Source organism: Cervus elaphus, chromosome 18 (genome assembly GCF_910594005.1).
Source record: "Cervus elaphus chromosome 18, mCerEla1.1, whole genome shotgun sequence".
Taxonomy (NCBI): Eukaryota; Metazoa; Chordata; class Mammalia; order Artiodactyla; family Cervidae; genus Cervus; species Cervus elaphus.
The window spans coordinates 57,017,418-57,034,463 of record NC_057832.1 but is presented as its reverse complement, the minus strand read 5'-3'; the positions used below and the strand labels follow the sequence as shown (position 1 = coordinate 57,034,463).

General features: G+C 37.0%; 1 protein-coding gene and 1 non-coding gene across 4 annotated transcripts in view; both read right to left on the bottom strand.

Moving 5' to 3' along the window:
- The window catches only part of LOC122673825 (B-cell receptor-associated protein 29), a 50,230-nt gene that overhangs the window by 18,214 nt on the left and 14,970 nt on the right, over positions 1-17,046 (bottom strand). For all 3 annotated transcript variants that reach the window (XM_043871716.1, XM_043871715.1, XM_043871717.1), the window contains exons 5-6: positions 15,600-15,735; positions 11,100-11,208 (exon numbers count right to left, since the gene is read on the bottom strand). In XM_043871716.1, coding sequence (XP_043727651.1) covers positions 11,100-11,208; positions 15,600-15,735 — 245 coding nt within the window. The remainder of the gene's footprint in view (positions 1-11,099; positions 11,209-15,599; positions 15,736-17,046) is intronic.
- Positions 8,052-8,175, bottom strand: LOC122675003. Its single transcript, XR_006335159.1, has one exon. It is a non-coding gene; the product is annotated as a small nucleolar RNA U109 (small nucleolar RNA).

The window sequence follows — 17,046 nt, the reverse complement described above, 5'->3', positions numbered from 1 at the left end:
TGATTAAAAAGTTAAAAGGAAAAAAAAGTCTGCTGTGAAGCAGAACAGAGAAATGGGGCAGTAAGTGAAGGAATATGAGACAAAAGGAGGATTTTACTTTTATTTTTTGGGATAGGAGGTGTCAGAGGATGCCGGTAGGGTGATAGGAAGTGAGGAAGTAATTGCAGAAAAAAGAGCCCTTGAGAAGGATAATGGGGTTGAGAGTCACAGCAGTAGAAGAGGAACTAAAACTTGTAACCCAATGACATTCAGAGTTTGAGTCCAGTTGGGGAAGGACGGTAGTTTTGGTGGTAAGAAGATGACTTTTTAAATTAACCCTCTGAGTTCAATGAAGTATGATGGATTTAGAATTTAGAAGTGAGACAAAAAGATCTAAAACAGTTCTGGAGAGTGAAAAAGTGAGAATTTAGAGACGTGCAATAGGACTGCCACCGTGTTTAGGGACCATGTGAATGCACGGACTGTACATTTAAAACAAGAAGTTAGTTCTTTCAGCCATGTTGAGATGCTTGTGTGCAGATACAAAGTAGATGGATAAGTAGACTCACCAAGGCTCAGACCTTGAGAGACACAAGAGAAGTAGACGACGGGGGTGGGGCGGGGGGGAGGGGAGATGGGAGGAAAAAGGGGGTAAGTAGTTTGCAAGAACCTAATTATGATGAACCTTGAAATCTAAATTGGGTAAGGAGGGAAGAGAGAGCATCAGTATTTGGGGGTGAGATTTATTAGTATCTTAGCTACCAGGCCTGGAATACTGTGTGTGTGCTAGGGACAAAGAGTTGATTTAGATGTGGCCCTGCCTTCCCAGCACTTACAATCTAGTAAGAAAGATAAAAAATGAAAAATAATTTCTACAGAGTACACTACTAAATACATATCCACACAGAACTATGGAGGTCCAGAAGGAGGCCATTCAACCCAGCTTGAAAGGAGGGAGTTTCAGGGAGGCTTCTTAGAGGTGGTGATGGGGAAGCTGAAGGATGAGGGCAGTAGAGGCAGACAGACCTGCAGTCCAAAGGGTCAAAGGAGAAAGATGATGAAACACCACTGTTCGGACAACTACGTGCTCCCATATTTAATAGAATTCAGTTCAGTTCAGTTCAGTCGCTCAGTCGGGTCCGACTCTTTGCGACCCCATGAATCGCAGCACACCAGGCCATCCTAAAATTAAGACTGGACAAGGATGGGGCTGGCAAAACTGGAGATGAACTGGGGGCAGATCACAGAAGACCACGTGTGCCTTCCTGAAGCGCTATTATAAAGGCAACAGGAACTAATACAGAGTTTTAAACACTGAAGAAGCCAAATCAAATTGATGGTGTTGACGGTGACCATCCATAGCCCAGATGGTTTGCCACTCTAGTGGCAAAGTAAAGATGCCAAACTAACAGGAGTGACATGCTTTAGAAGACTGCTTGCTTCGCACGAGAAGGAGCAAGATATTTTTTGGAATGGAAACAAAGGGGCAAAAATAATTATACTAAAGAGTAAACATTAATGAATAAAACAAAAAATAGCTCTATTTTTCATATGCAGAGAGAAAGGGGAAATGAATGACTTTGTGTGTGTTAGGTATCGTTAGGTATTTTTCTACCTATCATTAGGTATACAGTGCCTGCCCCATCCTCTGGGGGACTATGAACATGAATGAGGTTTGTGGGTGAAGTGCTTCTGGGTTTTAGAAAAGACATGAATGTAAGGCATGATGATACTTATAAAGATTACTGGGACTCTGGACCAAGGAACCAATGAGCAGGCTTTATAATTTAACAAATAAACCCAGGCCTATGTTATGCTGTTGGCAAAAGCAACAATAAATGCATAAAGACTTCTTTCATGAATCTTAAGTTAGGTTGCTAATATGTATGTAAGAAAATTTTGGCTCTGTTGCTTAGCAAAGAATAATTACAAATTATATAAATATGCTAGTTTTGCACTTGAAAATCAGGGTGTATGTTTTAGGCAAAGCACTGTGTAGGTATAGCTTATATATACTGCTTCAAAGAGTTTTATGTTTTATAAAGCAATTTCATGTGAAAGTAGAAGCAACACGTGAAATCTCTAATTTACAAATCATCATGTATGCAGAACTGAAGGAATCAATTGACTCTGACTATAAAAAAAGAACCAGTTTTACTATATATAAGCATATATAATTCCTTAAATTATCTGATCAACATTCATTCAATGAGTACTTAGGTGTACAGCAAATTTTCTAATAATATTAAAGCAGAAATCAATCTCTTCAATATCATCTCATTTATACTGAAAAAGGTATTCTTTATTTAAAGACCCTTAACAGGAGTCATAAAGGGCCAGATTGCAAACATTTTTAGCTTTCTAGGCCATGCAGAGTCTGCCCAGTTTGCTTAACTCCACAGCCCAGAAGACATGTAAATGAATGAGCAGGGCTTTGTTCCAATAAAATTTAATTTCTAAAATCAAGGCAGCAAGCTGGAGTTGACCCATGGGCCACAGTTTGCTGATCCCTATCCTAAAACACACTTGTAAGTCTTATCAGATTCTCTTAGATTATCAATTTATTCAAAAGAACTATAAAATAAAGTATCAGAAGATGAGAGGAGAGGACTCAAATTACACTTGAAATTTTAAGAAACTGCCTAAGAAGTTCCCCATTTATCTATTTTGCTTATAGAAAGGACAAATACTATATAGATATAGGATCCTGCAATGAGATTTCGCTTTAGGAAGGAAAGGTTTTCTTCCTTTTTCAGCTCATTTTCATAGTTGAATGCTTTCCATCCATTTCAAAGGTGTCTTTAAAGTAGAGTTGTCCAGTTCAATTTCTCTACTGCACTCGGCAATTACACATAAACCTGAAACAAACTGATTCAATCAATATGCCTATCAACATATTCAGAGAATTATGCTTGATTACATTTTAATCAGACTTTCCTGGTGGCTCAGATGGTAAAGCATCTACCTACAATTCGGGAGACCCGGGTTCAACCCCTGGGGCAGGAAGATCTCCTGGAGAAGGAAATGGCAACCCACTCCAGTATCTTGCCTGGAAAATCCCATGGATGGAGAAGTCTGGTAGGATACAGTCCATGGGGTCACAAAGAGTAGGACATGACTGAGCGACTTCACTTTCACATTTTAATCATCTGAACATTCCATTATTTGGTATGCATTTAGCACTCTCTACTCCAGTTTTTTTTTAAGTAAACTAACTCATATGTCACACAGAGGAAGGAATAAATTGTAGTCACTTCATGTATATATGTTGGATCCATTCATCAAGGATATAAGCTCTCCAGGGAAAAGAATATTTTCTCTTCTTTAATGCCCCTTTGTAGAGCTAACGAAAGATTTTCTTTAGGTTGCATCACTTATGGTTGCTGGCTTCCCAGGTAGTTAAGCTGGTAAAGAATCCACCTGCAATGCAGGAGACCCCAGTTTGATTTCTGGGTCAGGAAGTTCCCCCTGGAGAAGGGATAGGCTACTTACCCCAGTGGGGCTTCTCTGGTGGCTCAGATGGAAGAGAATCTGCCTGCATTGTGAGAGACCTGGGTTTGATCCCTGGATTGGGAAAATCCCCTGGAGGAGGGCCCCACTCCAGTATTCTTGACTGGAGAATCCCACGGACAGAGGAGCCTGGTGGCCACAGTCCACGGGGTCACAAGGAGCCGGACACGACTGAGCGACTGAGCACACACACACTGTCAGAGCCATTACATCACCCTGGAGCTTCCGTCTTCAGTTACTACTTTCCCTGGAGCTATTCCTCTTGGTCACTGTATAACAATTACACAGTTTATTTTACACGAAAAGGACCTGAAAGCAGATAAGAATCTCAAAAACTGGAAAACATTACAACTAAACGGGAATGTGACAGGAACCAAGCAGGAGGACATATCACTATGACATATTTGTTACAGGAAACAGTCCACAACAAGAAAGTCTCCTTCTTCTGATTTGATAATAATACTAACTGCATGTAGAGATAATATACACTAATAAATGGCAATACACCCTTTATTTAAACATTAAAAAAACAACCTAAGAGTTAAAATCTGACTAAAGGGATGGGTCATATATTCTATTTGATTTAAATAACTGATGTACTGTTATTAACATATAGTCTATTGCCATATCCATCAAATAATCTGTTATTTTTTTAAAATATGGACTTTGCTTCAAAGGAAAAGAAGGAGATATTAAAGAAGCAGAAATTTCCAGATAAGTAAACAGAGGAGAAAATACATGTGTTTTCTCATTCAAAGCATAAAAACATTTGTTAAAGGTCATAAAGCAAAAAACATAACAAGACTAAACCTACCAATTTTTAAAAAAGCACTGCAAAATTAAAAATAAGATGGTGGCTTTGATATAAGTGCAAGTTAAAGATAGTTGAGTTTACACCCACAAAAATTTTCAACTGTAAGATATGCTTAGTTTGGACTTCGAGAATTTATTTTTAGATAGATAGATGGCTCAAATAGTTCCTTTGCAAGAAACTAGAAACCCCACAGTTTTAAATCTGTATAATTCTTGTTTAAGACTCAAGAGGCAGAAATACAGGGTTACTGATATAAAGAATAGTAATTTTTCTGTAATTTTCTCTTATCTTGATCTTCAATGTCTCTTGTAAAAGCACTTCAACTATTTTACTCTCTGGTCCCCATGTTAGTTATGATTTGTGTATCACTGGCTTTAGAGGATGATTTTTTTTTTTTTTTTAAAACTCAAACAGCCTAAGGGTAGAGAAATTAGTCTGTAAAAGGAAATGCTAGAATGTTATTTCTTTTCAAGGAAAGCCATGGTGAAATGGAAGCATTTATCCAGGAACAGAGTTGAGTAAACTAGTTGAGAGTTGAATAAAATAACTAGTTAATAAACTTGAAGTTTAAATAGGATTAGAAGATTCTGTTTCCTGATTCAAATCTAAGGTCCCCGTTATATGCTGCCAATACTTGGTACACGGAATGGGCCTTTACACTCAGTTTCTGTTCTATTTGTATAGACTTTAAATAACGTTTAAAATTTGCTTTATCTCCAGCAATAGCACTCCTCTGAAGACAACTAAAACACCAATTAGAGAACATAAGATATATGTACTTCACTGCAGCATTAGTTACAACAGTCAAGATATGGAAACAACCTAATTACCCATCAATAGATAAATGGGTAAAAAAAATGTGACACACACACCGAAACACACACACAATGGAATATTTGTTGTTATTGTTTAGTTGCTAAGTTGTGTCTGACTCTTTGCGATACCATGAACTGTAGTCTGCCAGGTTCCTCTGTTCATGGGATTTCCCAGGCAAGAATATTATTATTACTCAGCTATAAAAAAGAATGAGAAAAAAAATAAAATTAAATTAAAAAAAAATAAATAAAAAAGAATGAGATCTTGCCATTTGTTACAACATGGTTGGACCTAGAAGGTAGGCTAAGTCAGATAAGTCACACAGAGAAAGACCAATACTGTATTATTTCATTTTTATGTGCAATAAAAAAAAAACAAACAAATGAACAAATGTAACAAGATAAAACTTTGTATCTTGTATAACAAGATACAAAGTTATATATAGAGAGAATAAACAATGTTTGCCAGGGGTGGGGGTGGGGGAGGGGGAAGTTAAGGAGAAGAAAGAAACAGGTGAGGAGATTAAGAAGTACAAATTTCCAGACTTCCCAAGTGGTCTAGTGGTTAAGACTCAGCCCTTCCACTGCAAGGGGCATAGGTCAGATCCCTGGTTGGGGAACTAAGATCCTGCATCCTGCATTATAACAATAATAATAATAATAATAATGAGAAGAGAAGAAACTTAAAAAAAAAAAGGAAGTACAAATTTTCAGTTGCAAATTTACAGTCATTAATTATGTGTTATCTTTGTATGGTGACATGGTAATAAGACTTACTGTGGTGATCAGTTTGAAATGTTTAAAACATCACATCACTATGATGTGTAAAAGGAACTAGTATAGTGCTATAAGTCAATTACACTTCAAAAACACACTCATAGAAAAAGAGAGCAATATGGGGCGGGGGGAATTAGAGAAGGCAGTCAAAATGTACCAACTTTCAGTTATAAGATAAGTAAGTTCTAGGGATGTAATGTACAAGATGATTAATACAATTAACACCGGTATATGTTAGTTTTGAAAGTTAAGAGAGCAAATCACAATAAACTGTGGAAAACGAGATGGGAATACCAGACCACCTGACCTGCCTCTTGAGAAACCTATATGCAGGTCAGGAAGCAACAGTTAGAACTGGACATGGAACAACAGACTGCTTCCAAATAGGAAAAGGAGTACGTCAAGGCTGTATATTGTCACCCTGCTTATTCAACTTATATGCAGAGTACATCATGAGAAATGCTGGGCTGGAAGAAGCACAAGCCGGAATCAAGACTGCTGGGATTAATTATCAATAACCTCAGACATGCAGATGACACCACCCTTATGGCAGAAAGTGAAGAGGAACTAAGCCTCGTGATGAAAGTGAAAGAGGAGAGTGAAAAAGTTGACTTAAAGCTCAACATTCAGAAAACTAAGATCATGGCATCTGGTCCTATCACTTCATGGGAAATGGATGGGGAAATAGTGGAAACAGTGTCAGACTTTATTTTTTGGGCTCCAAAATCACTGCAGATGGTGACTGCAGCCATGAAATTAAAAGACGCTTAATCCTTGGAAGGAAAGTTATGACCAACTTAGATAGCATATTAAAAAGCAGAGACATTACTTTGCCGACAAAGGTTCATCTAGACAAGGCTATGGTTTTTCCAGTGGTCATGTATGAATGTGAGAGTTGGACTGTGAAGAAAGCTGAGCGCTGAAGAATTGATGCTTTTGAACTGTGGTGTTGGAGAAGACTCTTGAGAGTGCCTTGGACTGCATGGAGATCCAACCTGCCAATCCTAAAGGAGATCAGTCCTGGGTGTTCATTGGAAGGACTGATGCTGAAGCTGAAACTCCAATCCTTTGGCCACCTCACGCGAAGAGTTGACTCATTGGAAAAGACCCTGATGCTGGGAGGGATAAGGGCAGGAGGAGAAGGGGATGACAGAGGACGAGACGACTGGATGGCATAACCGACTCAATGGACATGGGTTTGGGTAAACTCTGGGAATTGGTGATGGACAGGGAGGCCTGGCGTGCTGCGATTCATGGGGTCACAAAGAGTCGGACACGACTGAGTGACTGAACTGAAGAGAGCAAATCCTAAGAGTTCTCAACACAAGAAAAAATGTTTTTTCTATTCTTTAATTTTGTAATGAGAAGGGTGTTCACTAAACATTGTGATAATCATTTCATGATGCATGTATTGATAAATCAAATTATTAAACTGTACACCTTAAACTTGCATGCATGTGTGCTTAGTTGCTAAGTTGTGTCTGACTCTTTGTGATCCTATGGACTGTAATCTGACAGGCTCCTCTGTTCATGGAATTTCCCAGGCAAGAGTACTGGAGTAGCTTGCCATTTCCTACTCCAGGCGATCTTCCCAACCCAGGGATCGTACCAGTGTCTCCTGAATCTCTTGCACTGGTAGGTGGATTCTTGACCACTGAGTCACCTGGGAATTCCACACCTTAAACTTATACAGTGCCATTTGTCAGCTATATTTCAATAAAACTAGAAGAAAAATAAAGAAAAATTTGCTGTATCCTCAATAGGTTGCTTTTTAAGGATAGTTATGCTCCATGTTAAATGATCTTACAATGAATAAGTTATTTGAATGGGCTTCCCTGGTAGCTCAGCTGGTAAAGAATCCATCTGCAATGCAAGAGACCCCGGTTCTATTCTTGGGTCGGGAAGATCTGCTGGAGAAGGGATAGGCTACCCACTCCAGCATTCTCGGACTTCCCTGGTGGCTCAGCTAGTAAAGAATTCATCTGCAATGTGGCAGATTCTTACATTCAACCTTACAATGAATGTTGTTTGAATAGTTCCCTCCAAAATTGCTGATGGAAAGAAAAAGAAAGGAAGAAAAGGAAGAAAGAATAACGGCAGGGTCAACGAATTTGCCTCAGTCACTTTTTTTTTCTTTTCTTCTTTTTCTTTTCCCTTTATGTAGGAGACATACACTAGTACTCAACTTCTACTACTAGACTGCCAGTCCTGAGAACTTTCAATGTAGCATGCTATGGATATACTTCTGCTCTTAAAGGAATGAGGAAGAGACATATACAACTCAATCACACTTAAAATCATTGCCTGGATGCATGCAATGACTGAATGATATGTATTTCCTCTAGTTTTAAGAATAAGTACTGAGAAGGTATTAAGAATAAATCCTGGGAATCTCTCCTGGGAAGAATCTTTTGAAGTCAATCTCCTTGGGTATCAGAAAGTTTTTTGCTACATACAACGTATTTTTCTTATGAGGGCTTGTGAACTTTGTAAATTCTTCAGAGCTTAAGTTCTCATTTTTCATGGCAGTGCCCTTTCCCAATTACTCCACACACTGGGACATCAGAGTTACCATTAAACAGATCATTAAAAATGACAGATCAGGTCTTTACACCTGACTAAGTTAGTCTTGAGTGTAAATTGGATGCTTGGGGACATGCACGCTCTCCTTTGGCTCACTAGGGTCATATGACTGCATTGGAGCACAGGTAATTTTTACTAACTGGTAAAAAATCTGAGCTGGTGGTTAAAAACTGATGGAGATTTTGGCACTGCTGATAGAGTGAGTGCTCTTAATATCTGCTTTCAGAATAATACCTTCCCAATTTGGATTGAATCAGTTTAAACAGATATTTGTATCTGTGCTTCACTTCCACTAATATATTTGGAGAAAATGTTTCACTAAGATTATAAAGAAACACTAAGGGTAAGACCATGCATAAGGACAATATTCTATTTACCTCTTTTAAAAAATACACCACACTGCCTTTCTATTCAATTTTGAAATATAAGAGAACTTCCTGAAACATTTCTTAAGCACCATCAGTCTTAATACTTTCAATTTTTAGAAATCTATGAATATTATTTGAATGGTACTATATACAAAGCATTGTGCTGCTGAACTCATCCATACCTTGAACTACTAATGTATTTCTTAGTTCTTGTCTTAATGAATTAAGACTAGTATAGGTCAAGAGAACACAGCCAGGGTTATATCTCCATTAGAAATGGAACTTGAATCTTCTCAAGGTCAGTAACAATGTTATCTAAAATAAAACATGTTCATAAAATACTACACTCCTTGCGGAAACCAAACAGAACATACTCAAACAGGTAAAATCTGCTTTTACCTCAACCTTGATTCACTTTGAAAGTATTCTGCAGCCTACACTTCAAATAGGAAACTTGGAATTGCTTGTTATCAGATCGTAAACAAAATGCCTGTATTATAAAAGAGTTCATTTTCTCCAAACATCTGAATTGTCAAAGAAATATTGAGCTTCTTTATATTGCTCAAAATAACACTGCGTTTAGAGTTATATATCAGACTTGTGAAGTTAAAACTCAAAATACATGAGTTGGATTTTTTAAAAAGCAGAGGGAGAAAAAAGCTAAGCTGGCCAGGGTTAAGAGGCAGCGGCACACAGCCTCCTCTTGTCTGCCTTTTATTTCTGTCCTGCTCTGCTTACAACTTAAGCAAAAGGAGCCTTGGCAGATATTAAAAAAAAAAAAGCATGAATTTAAAATCATTTTTTAAACTAATTAAAGGTATTTTCGAAATAGTCCCTTGCATTCTTCATAAGGATTACCAGCAATATTTTGTGTTGGGTAAAAAAAGAACACTATTTCTCTTTTGAAATGTCTGATTACTAAATTTATTTTCATACAAATGTTAAAACTTCGTTCTCATGTTCCAAATTGTTTGGAACTGCAGAAGAGCCAAAAGTACAACTATGAGATTTAGCATTTTGAGCTATATTATACCAAACACACCATCTACCACTTTGTCTGGAAGAGTAAATTATTTTTTAACTTACTGCTTCTAAATGATTTTTTTTTTACTTTAAAAAAGAAGCAGGAAAGTGACTATATATTTTATATCAGATGAAATATCCTACCGATTTTTTTAAGCAATTAGCTTTTATCTTCAGGCTTTCCATTTCAAATGCAAATACATCTTGATGAACTCAACTCTGTCCAAACAGTATACATAATCAACAATGGCAAGGTGTATTACAGAAACTTATACTGAGGCCTTATTTTTTAAAAAAAAATCTAAACTTACAAACGGCATAAAGTATTTTTTATTCAATCACTGAACGTTCTCCAATTTATTTCCAACACAAAGCAGTGGAAGAGATCTGAAATTGGAGAGGCCTATGCATTGATCACTATCTTGACTCTGCCTGAGAGGTTCCCAGTATCTGGACAACATCAAGGACTATCTGTCATAAGCTGGAATGTTGCTCAGGGGTCAAGCCATCAACTTTGCGGCAGTTTCCTGGATGACATCAGATTTAGAACTTTTCAGTGCTATGCAGATGCAGGCAATAATAATTTGTTCCTTGTCTAAGAATAAGAAGATACTAAAAGAACTGTTTTTCAAAAAACCAAAAAATGCAGAAGAAATAGCTGCCTTCAGGGAAATGGGAGTTGGGACGCCCTACCCCAAGTCCTTATTGCAGTGTATTTTGGAATGAGACACTGAACTCTCTACTGACATCCCAGCCTGTGGTTTACTCTGTCCATATCATTTCTTTCAAGGAACGTTTTCCTTATATCTGGCAAGTAGAAAATATTAGGGCTTATCTCAAGCCCTAATATTATAACCTTATCTTATAACCAAAACTTTCCTCCTGTCATTGCTTCTTTTAGCAGCAATGTACTATGATGAAAAACTGTGATAATTTTCCAAATGTGTTTACAAGCAACTTTCCAGGAACACAGGTCTTTTGCTAAGGCAGGAACATTTGTATTTACAACACAGATCTGAAACACCTACATGTTTGTCTGTAAAACAGAGCATGTTTCTCTTGGCTGAAATAATGTTTTATCTTCATATCTGAGCAGGAATTTGTAAATAGGTCACCCTTGGTATTTTAGCCAGAAGAACATGTAGCCACTGGTTTTGTTTTAGCAAAAGCAGTGAAGTTTAACAGCATAAAATATGATACTTCTACTTTTGTGCAGGCATACAACGTTACCATCTGAAGCCTTCTTTAATTCAATTTTCAGTTTTTCTTTGTCTTCTTCTAGTTTTTTATTTTCTGCTTCCAAAACGTGTTCTTCTTCCTTGCCATAGTTTTTCAAGAGCTATCAGAAAAGAGAGTTATAGAAAGAAGTAATCTTAGATTGTAATAGCCAGGCATTTTTTTAGGAAAAGAGCTAAATAACGTATTTTAAATTATTGGCCTTTATTCTTTGTCCTTTTCAGTGCTTTATACTTTTTTACAATGTAAACTTCTGTTAACAGAAACTTGGTATTTGGCAAACACACACACACACAATTTCTTCTATGACTGAGACCTCTGACATGAAAATAACAAGAGTTTCTGGCTGGGCTACAATTAAAATTATATTTTCAAAAGTATTCAGATAAAACATATCTTTTCCTTAATATGTGATGTTAATCTAAGGAAAAAAATAGTTCTGAGGATAATATTACTTGGAAAGCCTCTATGTCCCAACTGCACAGCTGTCTACTCAGACTAGTTTTATATTGATGATTTGTAAAAGAATATGTTTTCAGGATAGAAATGGGTAAGTGGAGTATGACAGGGCCACCTTTCTGCTTGGACAATTCTACCTAATTTACATTGAATGGTCTCCAAATTACTTTTATTCAGTTAATCTTTCATAATATTCTTTGTATTTTCAAATCTATTCTGGCTTTTAAAGTGTTTATGTTTATAGCTTATCTTTTCTAGGCAAGAAAAATTAAGATCTGAATAGTAAAATATTTGACTAAAATAAAAACATCATAGGGTAAAAATTTCATAGCCTGGATGGAAATCATCAGTGTTAATAGAAGTAAGTAGCTGACATCAAAAAGACATTTTAAGATGTTTAGTTAAAGATGTTAAATTAATGTTTGAAAAACAGAACATGTACATATTGACATAGGTTATTTGACTAAGTAAAAAAGCAGCAATTTGATACAGAAAACTTCAACAGTCAGGAAAAAAAAATTAACTCAGGACAATTTAAAATAGACTGACATAGAAAAGAATTTCTACTGCAGGGTGATTCCTTTCCTGATGTAAACTGACATATTAAAACACTGATATATTAAACAAAACAAAACAAAATTACACTTAGCACTGCTACTACTACATGCAAATATTCTACAATACTATGTAGTATAAGGAGTAAAAATATAACAGAAATACAATCTTTTGCTCGCAGGTAAACTCAGGCTAGTGGAAACGATGAGATGAGCATAAATACTGTAGCACAAGATCAAATACAATACTGCTGTGTTACAACAGAGATCAGGCAGATCCAAAGGAGGAATTAAAACTTGAATGAATATATAATTCCAAGAATATTTTTTTAAGAGATAAAGAACTAAAGTACCTACTAAAATCGAAGAAGTCTCACATCTTTAACATAAAAAAATTTTTTTCTTTTTTTTAGAGCAGAGACTAGGGAAAAAAAATCCCTCTGAATTCTACAGGTCTGTTGACCACTTAACACAATTCTTGCTATTACTTCACTTGAATTCATTTCACACAGTCTTCAGTGATTATCCAAATTGGAAGAGAACCAATGAGTTACAGGAATGCTTACACTGAATTAATATGCCACTGACTTGGAAAAGTTGAATTTGGTGTTGGTCTTGTAAATAAGCTTTCACTAATGCACCTATAAACCTGTTCAACTTTATTACTGAATTATTATTATGTGTAACTTGATGCTGGAGAAAGACCAAGACCCCTGGAATCTGAAATTTTATAGCTACCAGCTACAGTAATACATATGTAAACTGTCCTGCCCACTTTACCCCACCTGGGTAAGTGGTTGGGAAAAAACAACTAAGAAGTAAAGCTCCATCATTGTTGTTATTTTAAAGTAGTCACATATAAGTTAATTGGTCTTTCATAATTATTTCATTAACTGAATATCATAGCAGAATGGGGTCCCATGCATCATCTGCAATTCATTTCATGGGCTAGCATATGATCGAAGGGAACAAAACAATGTGGTTAAGAGTGTGGATTCTAGAGGCAAGCTGCCTGCCTGGATTCAAACCTTAGTTCTGTCTCTCATTAGTGGAATGATTTTTATACAAGACACTTAACCTTTCTGCGCCTCCATTTCTTCATCTATAAAATGCAAATACTAACAGCACCAACCTCCCAGGGTGGTTGCAACAATTCAAAGAGTTAATACCTTACTGTGAAGCATGTGAAAATGTTAGCTATTATTTATAAACTTGAGACCCAGAACAAATATGGTGACTTGCCAGATCACAATGCTAATTAATTACTGGTAGATTTGGGAGTGGCACCCAAATCTCTTAAACTTTAGGGTAAAACACTTTCCATTAGATAATGTGTCTCTTATAGAGAATGAAGAGATGTTTTTACCATTATAAAATGAGATCAAAGGACAGAAAATGAAGCAAATAATATTAACATACAAAATAAGTCTGACTGTGTTGCTGAAACACTGGTGACATACTGTTTGCTTCTGAACACAGAAACACTGACACAGCGTGATGACCAACGGAAAGTTACATGACGTCTATGGACCAAAGCTTTTTTCAAAACAGAACAAAACAAAGTAAAAATACAAACCAGTGCTTATTCTTTAAATGTTTCCTTAAAAGATGCTGTTAAAATCTACCCAAAGAAACATTTCTGAATCCTATTTGTGTAGTGGAAATAAGGCAGACATCATAAATAAAACATGCATTTTTTGAACAGGTGACCATGATACTGTAGCATCAAACATATTTTTTGGCAATCCCTTATTTAATAAGGGATTTAATAATCCCTTATTGCATTTCCCTTATTTAATAGGTGGTGGAGAAGACTCTTGAGAGTCCTTTAGACAGCAAGGAGATAAACCTTGTCAATCATAAAGGAAATCAACCCTGAATATTCATTGGAAGGACTGATGCTGAAGCTGACGCTCTAATACTTTGGCCACATGATGCGAAGAGTCAACTCATTGGGAAAAAACCTGATGCTGAGAAACACTGAAGGCAGGAGGAGAAGGGGATGACAGAGGACAAGTTGGTTGGATAGCGTCACCAACTCCATGGACAGGAGTTTGAGCAAACTCCAGAGATAGTGAAGGACAAGGAAGCCTGGTGTGCTGCAGTCCATGGGGTGGTGAACAATCAGACACGACTTCGCAAATGAACAACAATAGTTTTAGAGAGCTTTATATTGTTCTAGTTAATAGGTAACTATTTTAGAATTAATAAAAGGTGATGCTTACAGTCCTTTCTGTAAGAGGCTAGGCTTTAGGATTTGGGTAATTCTCTACTGTTAGACTTACTTTTTACATAAATATGAAAAGTGAAAGTGAAAGTCACTCAATTGAGTCCAGCTCTTTTCGACCCCATGGATTATGCAGTCCATGGAATTCTCCAGGCCAGAATACTGGAGTGGGTAGCCTTTCCCTTCTCCAGGCAATCTTCCCAATCCAGGGATCAAACACAGGTCTCCCGCATTGCAGGTGGATTCTTTACTAGCTGAGCCACAAGGGAAGCCCAAGAAAACGAGTGGGTAGCCTATCCCTTCTCCAGCAGATCTTCCTGACCAGGAATTGAACTGGGGTCTCCTGCATTGCAGGAGGATTCTTTACCAACTGAGCTATCATGGGAGCCCTTACATAAATACAATTTGATGTAATTTATAATTGATTGCACTTCATTAATCTGTAATACGGAAATAATCTTATTACATTAGGTTAGGAATTATTTAAGAAAATGTTTCACTTCTGAATGGTTCTTTTGACTTTTTTTCTAAGAAGCAGAAATAGGAAAACTTATAGGTTACAGGGCTTAACATGAGCTGAAAGCACTCAAGCTATGAGATCTGACTCCTAAATTTTAAAGTTAAGAAAAAAAATACCCGAAGTAATTTTGTATCTTCCATTTTCTCATTTGTTCTTTTTACTTAACATGGAAAACATCAGTACCTGATTTTCACTCTCCCTGAGTAGCAGGGGAAAGACAGCATAGGGTTCTCAATGAATTATTACCAACATAATCCAAATTAGAGACTGAAAATATTATATGCAGTCTTCAATCTGTAGCAACTATTTTTATCTGCTTCTTACATAAACATCATTTAAAGAAAAACACACACACATAAAGTCTTAACAGTAATTCAACTGAATGGGAAATGGAAACTTAAAAGAGAGACTTATTAAAACTTGCTTTAAGTTATGAAGTAAAATTAATGGTAATAAAGGAACTAAAATTCATATTCCCAGAACTGTTTTCTCCTTGAATCATAGGGAGTAGGTCCAATGGCATTAGTCTACTACTGAGGGAAACTGTGAGAATTCACAAATCTAAAGATAATAAAATACTTCTGGAACAATCATATTGTAGAATACTGTTATTTATGGTCATTTTCTGCTTATAAAATAGAAAAATGCTCTTTTTGAGGCTGAAGAAAACACACCACCCCTTGGGAATACCAAAAATATTTACACCAGTTTTTTAAAAAAAAAAATTTAAATACCCGTTTCAGTCTTTCATTTTCTTCCATGAATTTTTTGGCAGCCTGGTTAATATTTTCTGCTTGACGTTTAAGTACTCCTTTGTTTGACAGCTCTTTTGCCAGCTGAGTAATAAGGGTAACCAGACGTCTCAACACCCTAAGAAAATCAAACAAATGTCAGAGTAGTGTATAACTAGACTAATCTCCAAGAACTGTGACTTTAAGCACTAATTATCCAGTAACTCCCCTTCACGGGTGAGTGTGGTAATGTTTAAGCAAGGGAGGATGTTTAAAGAAGTGTGTGTTCAGTCACTCAGTCATGTCTGACTCTCTGTGACCTCATAGACTGTAGCCTGCCAGGCTCCTCTGTCCATGGCATTCTCTAGACAAGAATACTGGAGTGGGTTGCCATGTCCTCCTCCAGTGTTTAAAGAAGACAAATACATAGTCCAGGTCGTAGTTAAAACAAGCCTGTGTCTCATTTCTTTTTTTTTTGTGTCTCATTTCTTTGAAATTTTTGCCAGAAGACTAACTTTTGGAATGTGGGTTCAGTGGGACTTATTATTTTTCTCTGTAGAGGACTTTGGCCAGGAGGAGCAGAAAGAGAATTTTGGACATTGTGGTAGGGCCAGTAAGAAATTTTCCTCCTCAGTTCAAAATCTGCTACGTAAAGAGCACTGTGCAGGATTTCCCTTGTGGTCAGGGGTTAAGACTTGAGCCCCTGTGCTTCCAATGGAGAGGGCATGGATTCAATCCCTGGCTGTGGAAATAAGATCCCACATGCCTCTTAGTAAAAATAAATAAAAAGAGCACTATGGAAGGCTGGCTAAACCTAAAAATTACTCTCCTACTTGTATTGATGGGTAACCTCCATTGTTATTAATAGTAATCGTTATCTTCAAGTATTCAATTCAAGAATTGCTAAGTGTTAATTACTGTGCCAGGCATTGGGGATATAATTGGAAACAAGACAATGGCCCTGTTCTCAAAGAGTTTAGGCTTTAGTTGGGGAGGTGAGAGTTAAAACAGTATTTAATTACAACCATAAGTAATTAAATGAGACTTGGAAGAAAAGTATACACTCTATGGGAGTGTACAGTAGGAGACCTACCTACTTTGGGGAAATGAGGGTCACAGGCCTCAGCTTACCTGAGGAAGGAGCTGAAGGACGAGCAGAAATTACCCAGGGAGAGAGGGAAGGGAAGAGTGTTTTGGCAGAAGGGAAAGTTGGTGTGAAGTTCCTGAAGTAGGAAGGAGCTGGGTACACAAAAGGAACTCAATAAATATTTGTTGCAACAATGAATGAATGAATGAAGGAGCAGCAAAGGACAGTGTGGGTGCAACGGTGGTACATGTGTCAGAAAAGAGTACAAGACGAGGCTCCAGACAGCAGCAGGCGCGAGATCCTGCGGGACCTCTGGGCCTATCAAATCTACAAGCCAGGATTCCTATGTGTTATTTGGGTCTG